This window comes from Peromyscus leucopus, chromosome 1 (genome assembly GCF_004664715.2).
Source record: "Peromyscus leucopus breed LL Stock chromosome 1, UCI_PerLeu_2.1, whole genome shotgun sequence".
In the NCBI taxonomy this organism is placed as follows: Eukaryota; Metazoa; Chordata; class Mammalia; order Rodentia; family Cricetidae; genus Peromyscus; species Peromyscus leucopus.
This window is the reverse complement of record NC_051063.1, coordinates 76,366,344-76,383,690: the sequence shown is the minus strand read 5'-3', so window position 1 is coordinate 76,383,690 and position 17,347 is coordinate 76,366,344. Positions and strand designations below refer to the sequence as shown.

Sequence of the window (17,347 nt, the reverse complement as noted above, 5' to 3'; positions counted from 1 at the left end):
AGTTCTGCCTTCTGACTGTCCTTACCTGTCTGTCTACGTCCATTCCCATCTCTTGAGCCACATTTTTCTTCTTCTTCTTCTTTTTCTTTTTCTTCTTCTTCTCCTCCTCCTCCTCCTCCTCCTCCTCCTTCTCCTTTTAAGATACTAGTTTATGTGTGGGTGTGTATATGCCATGGCTCCTATGTGGAAGTCAAAACAGCTTGAGGGAGTCAGTTCTCTGTTTCCATCATATGGGTCCTAAATCAGGTTGTTTGGCCTGGCAGAAAGTGCCTTTACCTGCTGAGCCATCCTCCTGATCCAAGCCAAGTTTTAAAATGTCATCTGCCTAAGGGGAGACCTGCTGTATTCTTAGGGTTTCTGAGCCTGGTCTTAGTCACATTCAGAGAAAGCCACTTTACTGGCATTCAGATGAAGGAAGGGTCTCCATCACTGGGTTCTCAGAGCCCTGGACTATGCCTGCCAGGGTCTGGGCATTTCAGAAAGGTGAGTTAAGGTGGCTCTTGCTGTCCCTGAGCCTGTCTGGTTCAGGTTGTGCCTTTAATTCCAGCACTCAGGAGGCAAAGGCAAGAGGATCTCATGTGAGTTCTAGGCCAGCCAGGGTTACATAGTGAGATCCTATCTTTTAAAAAAGGTACTTAGCCTGGTCCCTTTCTGATTGATTTAGGCTGGCATGGAGGGCTATGCTGAGCTTCAGTATTTTTACCAAACTTTCCAGGTTTTGACTTGCTCCTGGGTTGAGGTCCATTGTTTAGATCTTTCCACCAGGACGGCTGTAAGTAGGCAGCCATCTGTCCATACCCATCTCCATGGGTTTCCAATTTGGTTTTTTTAGGGAGTCAGCTTCTTGTCACGCTGACTGGAGTCTGTAAGCTGCTTGCTTGCTTCTCTTTCATCAGTACCTCAGGAAAGGGCTGTTTCAGAACAGGCTCTGGTCCCCTCAGTGTTAGGGAAGAGTTTTGTTTTTACAAGTTGTCTGGGATTTGTTGTGCTGGGAGTTTACATGGGCTTAGGTTGTCTGGGGTTTGCTCTCCCTGTTCTGTGTATCTATTTCCAGGTATGTTTTGCAGGGAAAAGTCCTGCCTTAGAGTCTAGATTGGAGCTCTCTGTGTGAGACATTTCTTAGTGTGTATGCCTCTTGCCGTTCGATCTTTACTTGGCTGTCTGTCAGAACCTGGAGTCTGGTAGATCCTTAGAATGTCACTCCCGTCTCCAACAAAATTCTGCAAGAGGCAAGTCTTTTAAAAAATTCCCTGGGTGGGAGCGGGCGCTGCCTAGGACTCAGGTGCTGGCTTTGGGAGGAGCGGGCTTGGGGGCTTCCGTTTATCAGACTCCTTAGGCAGACGCTATGGAAGAACCACTTCTGACTTGGCTTCAGCTTCTGGGACTTGCTGCCGCTGAGGCAAAGGCTGGGGTGTGGCCTCCTCTGAGCAGAGCCCGAAGGCTGGGTGGGTTGGGTGGGCCCTGGTGCTGTCTTTCTTCGTGTCCCCATGCTCCCCCTTCATCGCTCCCCCCTCGACCGTATCCCAGCGGGTCCCGGCTTCCATACATGGTCACGGCCCTGCTTCTAACTCCCTGACGTCCCCCCCCTGTCCCCCCGCCCCCACCGGACACGGCCCCCGCCCTGCTCGCCCCAAGCTGTCCGCCAGCGCACCGCCATGGAGGACCTGGGTGAGTGGGGACCGGATCCCCTCAGCCACTCACCCCTGCCTGCCTCTATCCTCTTCCCCACTCACTCTCCCACATTTCCCCCATCCCGGCTCTCTCCCTCCATTTTCTCGCCTCTGCCGGCCTGCGCCTCCTCCCTCCCCAATCCACGTACCCTTTCCTGCCTCTCCCTTCCTGCCCTGCTTGCAACGCCGCTCGCTCCCTCCGTTCTTCCCAGGCTCTGCTCCCTCGACCCGGCTTGTGCAATGGACTAGGCGTTGAGACACCCGAGGGGGCCTGGATTCAGGGACTCTGGGAAGGAAGGGGTTAAGGGATTCTTGGGCCCCGAGACTGGGAACATAGACTGGAGAGGAGAGAGTGACATCAAGTTTGGGAGATGAAAAGGGGCGAGATAGCCTGTACCAGGGTTTCAAGAAGAGAGGAGTGAGCGCCCCGAACTATAGCGGATGTCAAGTAAGCCCGCAGGGCAAGAAAGAGACCAGTAGACAGAGAGTGCCAAGGTGACAGAAAGAAGTTCGAGGCTTCTACCCAGATGCTCAAAGGAGTAACAGAACCCGGAGCTCAAAGATTCAAAGCACCCCAGACGTCTTGTCCTCCCTCTTTGCGGAGGCTGGGATTTCTGGACCCAACAGCAGAGGGCGCTCCTCAATAATAGTACATAGGTAAGACGTGCACCCAAAAGCAGCTCCCTGCCAGGACCTCTTGCCCCCTGAGGAGGACTGGGTGAGACTTCGTTGTGACCAAGAAGTGGGCCAGGTTGGCCAGGCTCTTTAAATATGGGGAAGAATTAGTGGGTGTGGCACAGAGAACGTCTAACCAGGAAGCTGGCAGGGTGTCAAACCCACAGCCAGGTGAACGACTGAGATTCAGTAAGAGCCAATCTCGGCTGCATCAGGAAAGACAAGGAGACTAAGAGTCAAGTGACTAGCTTTGTACTTGGCTCCCAGGATAAGTCAAGGGAGATGTCTAGTCATAAATAGCCCCTGCTACTCGTCCACTTCTTTGCCTTGATCTGGCCGCGGGTGTATGTTTCTTAGCCTCCGCCTTTAACAATGGCTTCCACCTTTTCAAATACTGCCACCTCTAACCACTTAAGACCCTGACCCACCCACCCCCCACCTCTCACCCGAGGGCTTCTCACTGCAGATGCCCTGCTTTCTGACCTGGAGACCACCACTTCACACATGTCACGGTTAGGGGCTCCGAAAGAGCGCCCACCAGAGACACTCACACCTCCCCCACCCTATGGCCACCAGCCACAGGTGAGATGAGGTTCTGGGGCCTGGGGCAGCCACTAGGGCCTGGGTTGATGTGGGCCGGGGGTGGGGGGAATCAGAGCCTGAGTGAGTCAAGGAACGTGACTGTCTTCCCACATACACCTCTACTCTCTGTAGACGGGGTCTGGAGAATCTTCAGGAACCTCTGGGGACAAGGATCATCTATACAGGTGAGGGGCCTGGGAATTGGGGCATGGAGATGGAGAAACCAGCTGAAGTTCAGGTGAGGGGACTTGGGTCCCCTACCCTGAACCTAGATTCCCTCCTGTCCCTTAGCACAGTATGCAAGCCCCGGTCCCCAAAGCCGGCGGCGGCCCCTGTGGCTCCTCCATTCTCCTCTTCCAGTGGCGTCTTGGGCAATGGGCTCTGTGAGCTGGATCGTTTGCTTCAGGAACTGAATGCCACCCAGTTCAACATCACAGGTACCAGGGTTCCCGAGCCAGCCTTTGATGGGTAAAGCAGGGCAGAGCCGAAGGGACACAGATGTCTCTGAGGAGCAGTTAAAGGACATGAAGCCTTCCACTGGAAAGGCGAACTGAGTGTGGTCCCTTGCCTGGTGTCATGTTCTCATCTCTCCAGATGAAATAATGTCTCAGTTCCCATCCAGCAAGATGGCTGAAGGGGAAGAGAAGGAGGACCAAGCTGAAGACAAGAACACACCCACTGTGTGAGTTCGGCACGGTCGGCAGAGCTGGGAAGGAGGAGGCGATGGGTCCCGGATGTCCGAGGGACTAGAGGGGGTGTCATGCTGGCAGGCTCTGAGGTTCTACAACTGTGTTCTCCACAGCCCTCCCAGCCCATTCCCTGCCCCCTCGAAGCCTTCAGCCACCTCAGCCACTCTGGAGTTGGACAGACTGATGGCATCACTCTCTGACTTTCGGGTCCAGAACCAGGTGAGTCTGGAAGGCTTTTGGCTGGTGCCATCTGTGGTTCACCACTCCAGTTCTGATGCTTCCAATTGGTGGCCCTTGTGGACTCAACGTCCATGTCCTCTTCACTGCAGCTTCCAGCCTCAGGGCCATCTCAGCCGCCAGCGGTGAGCCCCACCCAAGAGGGCTGCCCTTCTCCACCGGGGCAGACCAGCAAGGGCAGTCTGGACACCATGCTGGGTCTGCTGCAGTCCGATCTCAGCCGCCGTGGTGTTCCCACCCAGGCCAAAGGACTCTGTGGCTCCTGCAATAAACCCATTGCTGGGCAAGTAAGTGCAGCCCCGAGAACGGAGGCATATGCTCACGAAGCCACCTTTGAGAACCAGGCTTTGTGCTTTTCCCTTTGTAAATATTGTTTATTCTTTGAGAATTTAATACATGTATACAGTAGATCTTGGTTCTCTCTAACCCCTCTCTTAATTCCTTCCGGTGCCCCCATCTTCCTCCCAACTTCATGTCACCTTTTTTAAATCCACTCGGTACAGTTCGTGCCTCTGGTATGGGCATGGTGTAGGGCCACCCTCTGGAGCGTTGGCACTGTCCAGGGGCCACATTCCTGGAGAAAACAGGAGTGCCCTCTCCCAGCAGGCCACACACCGCCAGCAGCTCCTCTGTTAGAGGTTGGGCTAAGTGAGCCCCTCCCTCCTCCTTGATGGAATTTTAACCAGCTGGATCCTCAGTAGGTCTTGTGAAAGATCCACAGTTGCTGTGAGTTCATGAGCACCGACCCTGCCAGGTCAAGGACACACGGATTTGCGCCGTCTTGCCCAGCTTCCGGCTCTTGCCATCTTCCCAACCCCTCCTCTGTGATGAGCTCCCAGTCTTGTGGGGAGAGGGTATGCTGTAGGTGTTCATTAGGACGCTGTGCTCTTCCCTTTGGATGAATACCCGTGGAGGGGAAATTGTTTTCTTGTGAAGTCGAGGCCTGACCCCAGGCCCTTGCATGTGCCAGGCCGGCCCTCTGTCACCGAGCTGTACCCTAGCTCTCAGGTTCGTTGTTGTTTTGTTTTGTTTTTGAGACAGCGTTTCATGTATCTCATGCTGGCCTCAAATTCAGTATATAGTCAAGGATAAACGCCAATTTCCGATCCTCTAGTTTCTATCCCCTGAGTATTATATACCCCCTGGGACTGTAGGCATGCATCCCCCTCCACAGTTTATATGTGATTCTTGGGGATTGAACCCAAGACTTTGTGTATTCTAGGCAAGCACTCTACCACCTGAGATACAACCCTAGGCCAACCCTTGGAATGTTGAGAAAAGATCTTACCATGTAGTCCAGGCTGCCCTAAAAGCCATGATTGTCCTGCCTCTACCTCCCAAGTTTTAGTTTCCAGCATGTACCACTGTGCCCACCTGAATGGATGTTATTATTTATATTTCATGTGTTTCTCAAAGACACTGTTTTAGTTTTTGAAGCAGTGTCTCCCTGTAGCCTAGGCTGACCAGAAATGCATCCTGTATCCCAGACTGGCCTTGAACTCACGGCAATCCACCTACCTCAGCCTCCTAAGTTGTGTGTATGTGCGTTAGGGACTGAACCCAGGGCCTTTACAAATTCGAAATGCACCTTTGCCATTGAACTAACTCATATATATATATATATACATATATATGTATGTATTTAATTTTTTGAGACAGGGTTTCTCTGCGTAACAGTCTTGGCTGTCCTGGAACTCAATTTGTAGACCAGGCTGGCCTCGAACTCACAGAGATTCACCTGTCTCTGCCTCCCAAGTGCTGGGACTAAAGACGTGTGCCACCACCACCCAGCTAGCTATATATATATATATGGATGAGAAAACTGAAACTCTTAGTGATAAGCCATAGGGTAAGAATTCCAACCTGGTTAGTATTTGGTGTGGCCCTCCTGCGTGCTGGACACTGTGCTAGTTCCTTCTCACACCCCTACTTCGTTTAAACTTCACAAAAGCCTCATGGGTTTTGCCTAGTATCTCTCAGGCATCACGAAAACGGTTTCTTCCCTTTCAGAGTCTGGTCCAGGAGTCCTGGATCATGGACTGGGCAGATAGGATCCAGAATAGCTGTGCCTGGCTGGCCTAACGCATCTCCTTAGATTAAGTACCTGACTCCCACACCAGAATTGCTGGCCACAGAAAGCAGGGTGGTATGACTTCTGGGAGGCTCTGGGTACTAAGTCTTCATAGGTCTCTTCCCCTGTGTCGGCCTAAAGATTGACTTTTACCTGCTATGGTGGAATATACCTTAATTCTAGCACCCTGGAGGCTGAGAGGTAGGAAGATTGAGCAACACAGTGAGTTTGAAGCCAGGGCAGCTTAGAAAGATTCCATCTCGAAAAAGCAAGCACCCTACACAAACTTTAAAGTAACTAAACCTTTTTTGTGGGCCCTTAGAAGGAGCGCGGGCCCAAATGCACCAAGCCTTGTGTGCTTTGTGAACACAGACCCCGGGGTAAAGCTGGAAGGCCAGCTTTGGATCTCTAACACAGTTTGCATCACCTTGGACTTTTGTGATTTTTTCATTCTGGTCCATCAGGGTTAAGACTGGGAAACGCCAGGTCTATAAACGTCTTAGCTCACCCAGCAGCACCTGCGGACTGGAGAGCCACTCTGACAGAAAGCTCCCGTTGTTCCACTTCACAGGTGGTTACGGCTCTGGGCAGAGCCTGGCACCCTGAGCACTTCCTCTGCAGCGGCTGTTCCACCACCCTGGGAGGCAGCAGCTTCTTCGAGAAGGACGGGGCTCCCTTTTGCCCCGAGTGCTACTTTGAGCGCTTCTCCCCACGTTGTGGCTTCTGCAACCAACCCATCCGACACGTAAGCTCTGCAGGGCCCCACAGGTTTGCCCGTTTCGTTCAGAGAGGACCAGCCAAATGCAGAGCTGTCTCTCCCACCTACCCCCACCCCCACCCCACCCTGCCTCCCTGTTCCCCCCCCCCCTTACCCCAAACTCCTTGTCAGTTCTTCCCCCTACAGACACAGGCTTCAGCCTGTTGTCCCCACTCCCCCAGGTTCCCAGAGGGGGTCGGAGGGAGGGAAGAAGTGACAGAAGGTGACAGCAGTGTCCTTTTCATTTTCTGCAGAAAATGGTGACCGCCTTGGGCACCCACTGGCACCCAGAACATTTCTGCTGCGTCAGCTGCGGGGAGCCCTTCGGAGAAGAGGGTGAGAGCTCACACTTAAAAGCTACAGCCTCAGTGGTCTGCCTGCCTTGAGTCTCCTTCTATTCTGCCCAGTCCTCCCTCTCCCCATCGCCCTTCCCTTGTCCTAGACCCCATCCCTCCCTCCCTCCCTCCTGCCACTCTTGCATCTCGCAGTCCCGCCCACCGTCCCCTGTCCCTGCCCCCAGGTTTCCACGAGCGGGAGGGCCGCCCCTACTGCCGCCGGGACTTCCTGCAGCTCTTCGCCCCGCGCTGCCAGGGCTGCCAAGGCCCCATTCTGGATAACTACATCTCGGCACTCAGCGCGCTCTGGCACCCAGATTGCTTCGTCTGCAGGGTGCGTGGCTGTGGGGAGCGGGCTAGGAGCCCAGAGTGGGACGTTCGTTGCTTAGTCGGGTTGGCTCTTTGCTGGAAGCGCCCCTCACTTCTGCAGAAGTCGGGGGAGATGTGAGTTACCCACGTGGGGGTTATCTGGTCAGGGTTTTGGGCTCATTTTGTCAATTCCTCCTTCTGGTAGGAATGCCTGGCGCCCTTCTCCGGAGGCAGCTTTTTTGAGCACGAGGGGCGCCCGCTGTGTGAGAACCATTTCCATGCCCAGCGTGGTTCGCTATGTGCCACGTGTGGCCTCCCAGTGACTGGCCGCTGTGTGTCTGCTCTGGGCCGCCGCTTCCATCCGGATCACTTCACCTGCACCTTCTGCCTGCGCCCACTCACCAAAGGCTCCTTCCAGGAGCGTGCCAGCAAGCCTTACTGCCAGCCTTGCTTCCTGAAGCTCTTCGGCTGACCTCCTTTTGGGATTATGGATCTCCAAAAACCCAATTGTGAAAAAGACCGAGTCCTCCAGATCCCTAGCCCTGGAGCCACCCAGACATCCCTTGCCCCTCCCCCGACTCCCATCTCCACAGGAGAGCCCTACTCCTAAGGTACTCTAGGTTTGTCAGGTTCAGAAAGGGACCCACACTCCTAAAACACCCAGTAGCCGGGAATTCAGACCTCACTCTGACCTGATCCAGTTCTTGTAATTCCAACCATTCAGAGGCCAGGATGTCCCAATTTCCCCCACCGCTCACCATTCTGTACACTTTTTTTCTACAAACATAAAAACACGCTCCACATCTCACGGTGCCAGAGAAGCTTGCTTTACTACCCAATCCCCTTACCAGGCTCTATGGCCTGATGCTCAAAGCCACAGCTGGGTGGAGGAGACTGTGGAACTGCTCCCTTTCGCCTTGTGGATGAAAACACATACCGGATGGATGCCAGGGCAGGCAGGCTATCCTCAGTTGTACTGCAAAACTGAGGCCAGGTTGGGTTTATGAGACAATATCAAAACAAAGAAAACAACGCCCCCCGCCCCCCCAGAACAGTAATCGGACATCAAAATCCAAAGCAATGGCAACAGAGCAAAAGGTATGGTAGTTCATGACTATAATCCTAGCCCAAGGGAGGCAAGTTCAAAACCAGTCTGGAACTTAGGCTACAATATAAAACCTAGTATCAAAGGCAGGGTTGGGCGGGCGGGGAGAAGACCCAAGTTCAATTCCTAGCACCCACAACTGTCTGTAACTCCAGTTCCAGGGAATCCAACACCCTCTTCTGGCCTCCAAAGGCACCAGGTGCACACATGGTACACAGAATGCATGTCGGCAAAACACACATATATACAAAACACAAAGTTTTAGAAAGGGTTGGAGAAACAGCTCCGTGGTTAAGAGTTGCTGCTGCACATTGAGAAGACGTGTGTTCAGTCCCCAGCACCCACATGGTGGCTCACAACCAGTTCCAAGGGGGCTCCTGCATGTATGTGGTGTGCATACATACATCCAGGCGCGCGTGCACACACACACACACAATGTTAAATATTAAAAACAATTTAAAAGTTCTCAGCTGGAAAGAACACCCAGCTGTAAAGTACTGTACAGGCAGTGGTGGAACCTGGCAAGGGCAGAAAGACAGAGTCTGGGGCATCTTTCTCTCCTCACCTCCCAGCTCCCCACCCCCACCCCCGTAGTCTTGATTTGTTCTCTCTCTCTCTCTCTCTCTCTCTCTCTCTCTCTCTCTCTCTCTCTCTCTCTCTCCTTAGTCTGGGTCCCAGATTTTATTCCCCCAAACTCCTTTGTTGCTGTTGCTATTGTTTGGTTTTTCGAGACGGGTTTCTCTGTGTAGCCCTGGTTGTCAAGGAACTCACTCCATGGAACAGGCTGACCTCGAACTCAGAGATCTGCCCACTTCTGCCTGGGATTAAAGGCATGTGCCACCATGCCCAGCTTCACCCAACTCCTTTTAAAGGACTCTCAGAGGTCATATTAAAGGCAAGAAGTTCCTTTAGCTATTTTAGGGGGTCATCAAACCAGGTAAAACTAGGTCCTTGCCTGCACCACAGAAGAGGATTTCAGGATGAACTAGTTTGTAAACCAGAGTTATTATTTATTAAAAAGAAATTTTTAATAAAAGTCTTAACCACGGGGTCAAGAAAGAGGCTCTGGGGAAGAAAGGAAGATGTGCCTCAAACTATAGGTGTGGGCCCCTCAAAGACAGACAGGTTGGGCCCAGCGTCCTAGTGGTGAGGATATATAGGATTCTGAGTGCTAATGAGTTACTAAGGCACCCTCTACTTCTCTCTTTCTATTCCCCTTTTTGGTAATTAAGGTTATTCATTTGGACAAAGTGGCAGGCTACAGAATGAAAAAAGATCTTTCCTAATTACACACTCAACAGAAGGTCGATATCTGAAATATAAAAAGAACTAAAAAAAAACCTTTGATGTTATGAAAAGAAATAACCTAATTAAAAGTGGGCTACAGAACTAAACAGAGTTCTCAAAAGATGAATCACAAATGACTGATAAACATTTAAAGAATGTCCAACATCCTTAATCATCAAGAAAGTGTAAATCAGAACTACTTTGAACAGTTCTTGGGAGGCAGAGACAAGCAGATCTCTGAGTTTGGGACCAACCTGGTCTACAGAGCAAGTTCCAGGACAGCCAGGGATACATAGAGAAACCCTGTCTCAAAAAACAAAAAAGAACAAACAAAAAAACAAAACCACTTTGAGATTTTATCTTCAGTTAGAATACTTCAGTCAGAATGTTCAAGATCAACAAAACAAACAACAGCTCATGCTGGTGAGGATGTGGGGTATGGGGAACACTCATCCATGCCGATGGGAGTTTAAACTCATATACCACTTTGGAAATCAGTGTAGAGGTTCCTCAGGAATCTGGGAATTGATCTACCTCAAGATCCAGCTGTACCACTCTTGGGTATATACCAAAGGACTCTACATCCTACTACAGAGACATTTGCTCATCCATGTTCATTGCTGATCTATTCATAATAGCCAGAAATTGGAAACAGCATAGATGTCTATCAACAGATGAATGGATATAGAAAATGTGATACATTTACACAATTTAGCTGTTAAAAACATGAAAATCACAGGTAAATGGATGGAGCTAGAAAAAAAAATCATCCTAGGAAGGTAACTCAGACCCCCAAAGACAAATATGGTATGTATTCTCTTATTTGTGGATGTTAGCTCGTAAGCCTTTCATATAAACCACAGAGATAGGGTCTAGAGTAAGAGACTAGGAGGGGAGGGGAGGACCTCCCAAGCAAGGGGAAATAGAACATATAGTTATGGAGAGACAGGAGGAAGGCAAACAGGAAGATTAAATGAAGAAGGGGAGAAAAAGGGGGAGTAAGAGAGGGAATGTGAGAAAGGGACAGCTAATCCTCAGGGCTGTTGGAGAGGCCGTATGGAAACCCACTACTATAGAGGCTTCCTAAAATATACACACATATAAAAGGAATCTAAATGGAGTCATCAAATAACTAGACATCTTAGACCACCAAGGGAAGCATCCAGTGCCAGGAGTGGGTTATATCTAGTTGAGTCATTGGCCAAAAGAGCCCCATGGAAACCCCCAAACATCTCAGGCTGTTACCAAGGATACTGGTTGCTCTCTCCACAAAGCGATGGTAAGGACCTATTGCTGAAGGGAGCACTTATATATCTCGTCCAACATGGAGAAGTCAAGCTGGTACCTAATGAGAGCCTTCACCCCTCCTCACTAGTGTTCACGGTACTGGAAGGTACTCTCCATGCTACCAGAGAAGAAAGGTAAACACCGACCTAGCTACAAGCCCTTCAATATATGATATGGTGGCCTGCCTGCGTGATACGCTGATGCAATAGCAGCACTTTGAGGGAGGAACCAACCACCATCTGATTGGATTTAAGGCTCACCCTGTGAGATGGAACCCATGCCTTACGCTGCTCAGGTGGCCAAGAACCTGAGACTAAATAGGCCATAGACCTGGGGAAAAGCAAAACACTATGTTCTGCTAGGAATGTGGCGATAAAGTGACTCCTAATGACATTCTCCTGTACCCATAGCTCAGTGTCTCACTCACCCAGCTATTATCAGAGAAACTTCCTCCTGCAGTATATGGGAACTAATACAGAGACTCATGACTGGACAATGTGCAGAGAGTGAAAGACCTTGGAACATTCAGTTCTTAATGGCATGTCTTCATCAAATTCCTCCCCCTCAGGGCTCAGGGAACTATGCAGAAGAGAAGGCAACAATATTACAAGAGCCAGAGGGGATGAAAGACATCAAGACAACAGTATCTCCAGACACAGCAGGACTGACTCAGATGTGAACTCACAGAGACTGTGGCAGCATGCACAGGGCCTGCACAGGTCCAAGCTGAATGGAACCCCAGTGCTGAGGAGAAATGGACAGGAGCTCCCATCCTTAACCAAGAGGCTATCTTCAACTGATAGCCACTTGCAAAGGAAAAATTCATTTTCTCCAATGGAATCTCACTAGGTATACAAATCGTACTTAAAGTTCCCACGCTCGGCTGTAGATGGCCAACATAAAATGAACTCAATGGTATTTCTGGGTTGTCTCATATTGCTTTGTTTTGGCTTTTTTTTTTTTAACCTTCTGGTCTTTTGTTTGTATATCATGATTTCCTATTTTGTGCTTTTCTGTTTGTGTGTCTGTGTCTGTCTGTCTCTGTGTGTATGTTTCTTGTACTTTTTCTTTGTTTTGTTCTGTTCTGGTTTGTTTGTTTGATTTGCCTGTTTTCTAAAGAGAGAGAGAAAGAAAGAGCCTTGGAGATAAATGGGTGGGGATCTGGAAGGAGATGAGGGAGGGGAAACTGATCAGAATATATGAAAAAATTAGTTTAAATTGAAAGGAGATTATTGGGTGGCTTTGGCGGTGCCATGTGGGTGCTTGGAATTGAACCTGGGTCTTCTGCAAGAGAAGCCAGTGCTCTTAACTATTTCTCCAGCCCCCTTGTTAGAATTCTTGATTCTCAGACAGTGAGAGGCATTAACCATTTTCTTGGGTGAGGGCCTCCTTTGCCTTATGATCTATGTATTCAGCAGGTTGAGGGGTATGTGCATGTGTGTGTTTGTGTGCACCTGTGTGTATTTATGAAATTTTCACCCCACTGAGAGACAGGGATTGGAGAATAAATACCTAGCCCATTAATGATTCATTCTGAGATGCATTCTGTATAGCATTTCAACCCCCTAGCTAATGGTTTATTCCGAGGCTCATTCTATACAGCTAATGGTCCATTCTGATGTGTTTTCTGTGTAGCATCTCAGTCCCCTAGTCAATGGTCCATTCTGAGGTACATTTTGTACAGCATCTAAGACCCCTGGGGCTGGGTTCCAGCTTCTCGTAGGTTCTGCCCGTTCAACAGTACCTCACTTTCTGGCCTTTCTCCTTTGTCTAAGTTCCTCTACTCCCTCACAGTCCTTACTAGAATCTTGGGTTGACCTTCCACATCTGTGGCTTCTACGTCACACTCCTTCCTCTAAGGCTTATTCTCAGACAAAAAACTCAGGAAGCAGTGAAGAGTCTAGGTGACCTGGAAGGGACTTTTTGTGACTTTAAAGATGAGCCATGTGTATACGGGCAGGGCACCCAGCATGTCTGCTTCATGGTATGGTATGAATTCAACCAGCCTTTGAACAAACTCATTTGAGGAAAGAAAACTGCCTTTGTACTGGACATATGCAGACCTTTTCTGGTCATTATTTTTTAAACAATGTAGTATAACAACTGTTTTCATAGCATTTACATCATTTAAGGTATCAAAAGAAATCTTGAGATACCATAATATCTGGGCATGTGTGGGACTTGAGCATCCTTAGATCTTCACTTCTGTAGAGGATTCTGGAACCAAGACTTTACAGGTCCCGAGGAATGAGTGTACTTTAATGAGCAAATGAATTCTAGGCTTAAGATGGTGGTGACCTGTGCCATTCTGTCTGGTGGAATCATGACAGAGGCTTCAGCTGGGTCCTCACTGACATGTCTTTCTCCCATTCTTATGTCTTCAGGGACGATATGCCTCTGCTTGTCTTCAGGTCTGTTTTTCACAGCACTAGGTCCTCCTTAAACACAGGCCACCATATGTATTCATCTTTCTATGCTTCCCATTTCAAGGATGCTTGCAACTGCCCTAATCAGACTAGTCCTCCTGACTCAGGATGCCACTTTCTGACTTCCAGTCTGATCAATTCTAGAAGGCAGAAGTGCGGATATTTATTGTCTCTTCCTGTATTCAGCCTGGGCCACCAAGAACCAATCACATCAGTCTGCTCTTGAGGAGTCTTTAATCTGCTGGCGAGAGAGAGCAGGACCTAGACATGGACCACAAGAATATCCAGAACAATATCAGAAAAGTCAAAGAAGCAGCCCTCCCCGCATCCCACCTCTTCCTCCAGGGCTCAGAGTCAAAGCCTAGCATAGGCACATGCTGGGTAAGCGCTCTACCACAGTATCACTTACCTTTGTGCCACAGAGACCGAAATGCCTGACAAGGACTCAAAAGGAGAGTGAGTGTATCTTGACTCACAGTTTCACAGGGCTTATCTGTTGTGGCTGAGAAGTCATGGCAGACCAGCTCAGTGCACTGAGGTCGAGGCTCTTCACGCCATGGTGGACCAGAGAGCAGAACAAGCAGGAACCAGGAACTGAGTATTATCTTCAAAAGCCTCTAGGCTTCCAAAATAATGTCACTCTCTTGGGCTCAGACGTTCAAAACATGAGACTGTGAGGGACATTTCATATTTGCACCATAACAACCACCAAGTTACATGCCCAGCCCTTGGGTTTTTGAGACCAGATCTCATTATGTAGTCCAAGCTGGCCTTGAACTTAGGATCCATATGTACCCACCTACTGGGTGTTGTGATTATAGCTGTACACCAGCTGAGAAATCTTTGTCAAAGAGGTGTCACAGACTAGGTACTGAAGGCTGAGGAGAACGGGTCATTTGGGAGGCAGAGAGCCCTGTAACGAGTCTTTCTCTGTCCTGCCAGCTCCCAAATAATGACATGGAGACTTCTTATTAATTATGAAAGCTTAGAGTTGTTCCTAACTAAATTAACTAACTTAAATTAACTAACTTAAATTAACCCATTTGTATTAATCTATGTTCTATCACACAGCATTACCTCTCTTTCATCACGAACGTCCTGTTTTCTCTCCACATCTCCTGGCATCTCCCACATGCCTAGTCTCCTCCTCCTCTTCTTTTCTTTCCCCGGAAGTCCCACCTATCTCTCCTGCCTAGCTATTGGAGTTCAACTCTTTATTTAAAAACAAAAAAAAAAAAAAACAAAAAAAACCCACAAAAGTATATCTCCACACAGTGTACAAATATCCCACACTAGAGCTCCTCTAAGTAGAAGATACAACATATGCAAAGACTTGAGGGATATGAAAATTTCCAGTAAGCTAAACTCATTGGTACAGGAAGGGACATTCTGAACAGGACCCTGAGAGTACAGGCATTGAGACCAACAATTACTGAATGGGACCTCATGAAGCTAAAAAGTTTTGGTATAGCAAAGGACACCATCATTCAAGCAAAGAGGCAGCCTACAGATTGAGAAAAAATTTTTACCAATTACATATCTGACAGAGGATTAGTATCTGGAATATACAAAGAACTAAAAAATCTGAACATCAAGTAAAAGTAATCCAGTTTTTAAATGGGGCATAGAAGTAAGTAGAAAGTTATCAAAATGAAACACAAATGACTGAGAAAAAGTTTTCAGTAAAAACAGTGGCAGCTCATGCTGGCAAGGATTCTGGGAAAGGAGACACTTATGCACTGTGGGAGCGCAAACTGGTACAGCCACCATGGAAATCAGTATACAGGTTCTTTAAAAAGCTGAAAAATCAGTCTACCATAGGTTCAACTATTCCCCTCTTGGGCACATACCCAAAGGACTTCACATCCTACTACAGAGATATTTGCTCATCCATGTTCGCTCCAGCTCTATTCATAATAGCCAGAAATGAGAAAGAGCCTAGATGTCCATCCACTGACGGAAGGATAATGAAAATGAAGTACATCTGTACAATGGAATATTATTCAGCTGTTAAGAAAAATGAAATCTGAAGGTAACTGGACTGAGCTAGAAACAATAATTCTGAGTGATATAATCCACACCCAGAAAGGCAAACATCACAAGTTTTCTCTTATATGTGGATGTTAGCTTTTAAACTTCAGATATTTTTGTTTCGTTCATAATATCCACAGAGGGTAGGTAGCCACTAAGTGGCCAAGGAGGAAAGGGAATTTTCCAAGGCAGGGGAAATAGAATATAGTGTTTGTTATAGAAGGACAAAGAGAAAATTAGAATAGGGAGATTAAGTGGGGACACGGGGTAGAGGAGGGGATATGAGTAGGGACAACTCACACTAAAGGGCTTTTGGAAGGCTGTATGGATCATCCAAGTAGCTTCCTCATGCTGTAGATGGGAACTAATACAGGGGCCCACATCTGGGCAATGTGCAGAGAGGGAGACACACACACACACACACACACACACACACACACACACAGAGAGAGAGAGAGAGAGAGAGAGAGAGAGAGAGAGAGAGAGAGAGAGAGAGAGAGAGACAGACAGACAGACAGACAGACAGACAGACAGAAAGACAGAAAGACAGAGAGACAGAGACAGACAGAAAGAGAGACAGAAAAAGAGAGAGATAGCGAGATAGAGGCCTTGGAGCATTCAGCCCTAAATGGGATGTCTGCACCAAATCCCTCCTCTCGGGGCTCAGGGAACTTTGCACAAGAGGAGGTAGGAAGAGTGTAAGAGTCAGAGGGGATGAAAGACACCAGTGAAACAAGGCCTTCTAGACACAACAGGACTGACGCACATGTGGACTCGGAGACTGGCAACACGCACAGGGCCTGCCCAGGTCTAAGCCATACGGGTCCAGCTCCGAGAGAGGAAGTGCTCATGAGCCTCCATCCCTACCTCAGAAGCTAGCTCCAACTGATATCCGCTTGCAAAGGAAAAGTTAGTTTCTCCAGCGGAGTCTCAGGGGGCATACAAACCACACTCAAGGCTGAGCCCTATGCCCAGCAGTAGACGGCCAACACAGACACTGACTCGGTGGTATTTTGGGAGGTATTTTTGTCTGTCTCATAATGCCTAGTCTGGGATTTTTTCCCCCCTTACAGGTCTTTTGCTTATATATTATGGTTTCTGATTTTGTGTTTTTATGGGATTTTTGTGTGTGCAAATATGTGTGTATCTGCATCTGTATGTGTTTCTTGTGCTTTTTCTTCAGCCCTTTTTTTTCTCTTCGTTTTGTCCTATTCTGTTTGTTTTTATTTTATTTATTTTTTAGATGACGCTTTTCTAATGAAAAAGAAAGGGGGTGGATTTAAGTGGGTGGAGAAGTGGGGGAGGATCTGGGGGAAGGGAAACTGTAATCAGAATATATAATATGGAAAAATCTATTTTCAATTAAAAAAAGAAATAAAAGAAGAGCTGTATGGAAACCTACTATTATAGAAGCTTCCCAAAATACATACATTCATGGAATTTCAACAGGGTTGCCATATAATAAGGGAGACATCATATGCTACTGGACATCACATGCTACTAAACAAAATCCCAGTACCAGGAATGGGCTACCATCTGATAAAGTTGTTGGCCACAGAGGTCCGATGGAATCCCAAACATTACAGGCTGCTGCCGAGGCTACTGGTCACTCTCCATAACCTGATGGTAAGACTCTTTTGCTGAAGACAGTACTTATTTACGTCATTGATCATGGAGAAATCAAGAAGGTGTCCAACTAGAAGCCTCACCCCTACTGACTAGCATTCATAGTGCTGGAAAGTCCTATATACACTGCCAGAGGAGAAAGTAATCATCACTCTCTGCCGGCTGCAAACCCTGCAGCTTTCGACAGAGGCCAGCTCAGAAGATACACCTGGTGGTGGTGCACACATATAATGGGAGTAACAAACCACTTTTTGGTTGTA

General features: G+C 48.4%; 1 protein-coding gene across 3 annotated transcripts; it reads left to right on the top strand.

Moving 5' to 3' along the window:
* The first annotated feature begins 1,599 nt into the window (after positions 1-1,599).
* Tgfb1i1 (transforming growth factor beta 1 induced transcript 1) lies at positions 1,600-8,136 on the top strand. Of its 3 annotated transcripts, none has more exons than XM_028885654.2 (11): positions 1,600-1,668; positions 2,812-2,927; positions 3,060-3,112; positions 3,219-3,364; positions 3,522-3,609; positions 3,730-3,835; positions 3,946-4,140; positions 6,496-6,669; positions 6,936-7,017; positions 7,202-7,350; positions 7,531-8,136. In XM_028885654.2, exons 1-11 carry the CDS (start codon positions 1,656-1,658, stop codon positions 7,795-7,797), a joined length of 1,389 nt encoding a protein of 462 aa, XP_028741487.1. In that variant the 5' UTR covers positions 1,600-1,655; the 3' UTR covers positions 7,798-8,136. The 3 variants fall into 3 exon arrangements, with proteins under 3 accessions (XP_028741487.1, XP_037065980.1, XP_028741488.1); XM_037210085.1 differs by lacking the exon at positions 1,600-1,668 and adding an exon at positions 1,678-2,327; XM_028885655.2 differs by lacking the exon at positions 1,600-1,668 and having other exon boundaries at positions 2,911-2,927; positions 3,060-3,109; positions 3,284-3,364.
* Positions 8,137-17,347: the final 9,211 nt, after the last annotated feature.

Excerpts from the sequence above, each read along its gene's own strand:
- Tgfb1i1 (XM_028885654.2), top strand. Across the intron at positions 3,113-3,218 it reads GACAAGGATCATCTATACAG|CACAGTATGCAAGCCCCGGT; the intron begins GTGAGGGGCCTG and ends CCTGTCCCTTAG. Across the intron at positions 3,836-3,945 it reads ACTTTCGGGTCCAGAACCAG|CTTCCAGCCTCAGGGCCATC; the intron begins GTGAGTCTGGAA and ends TCTTCACTGCAG.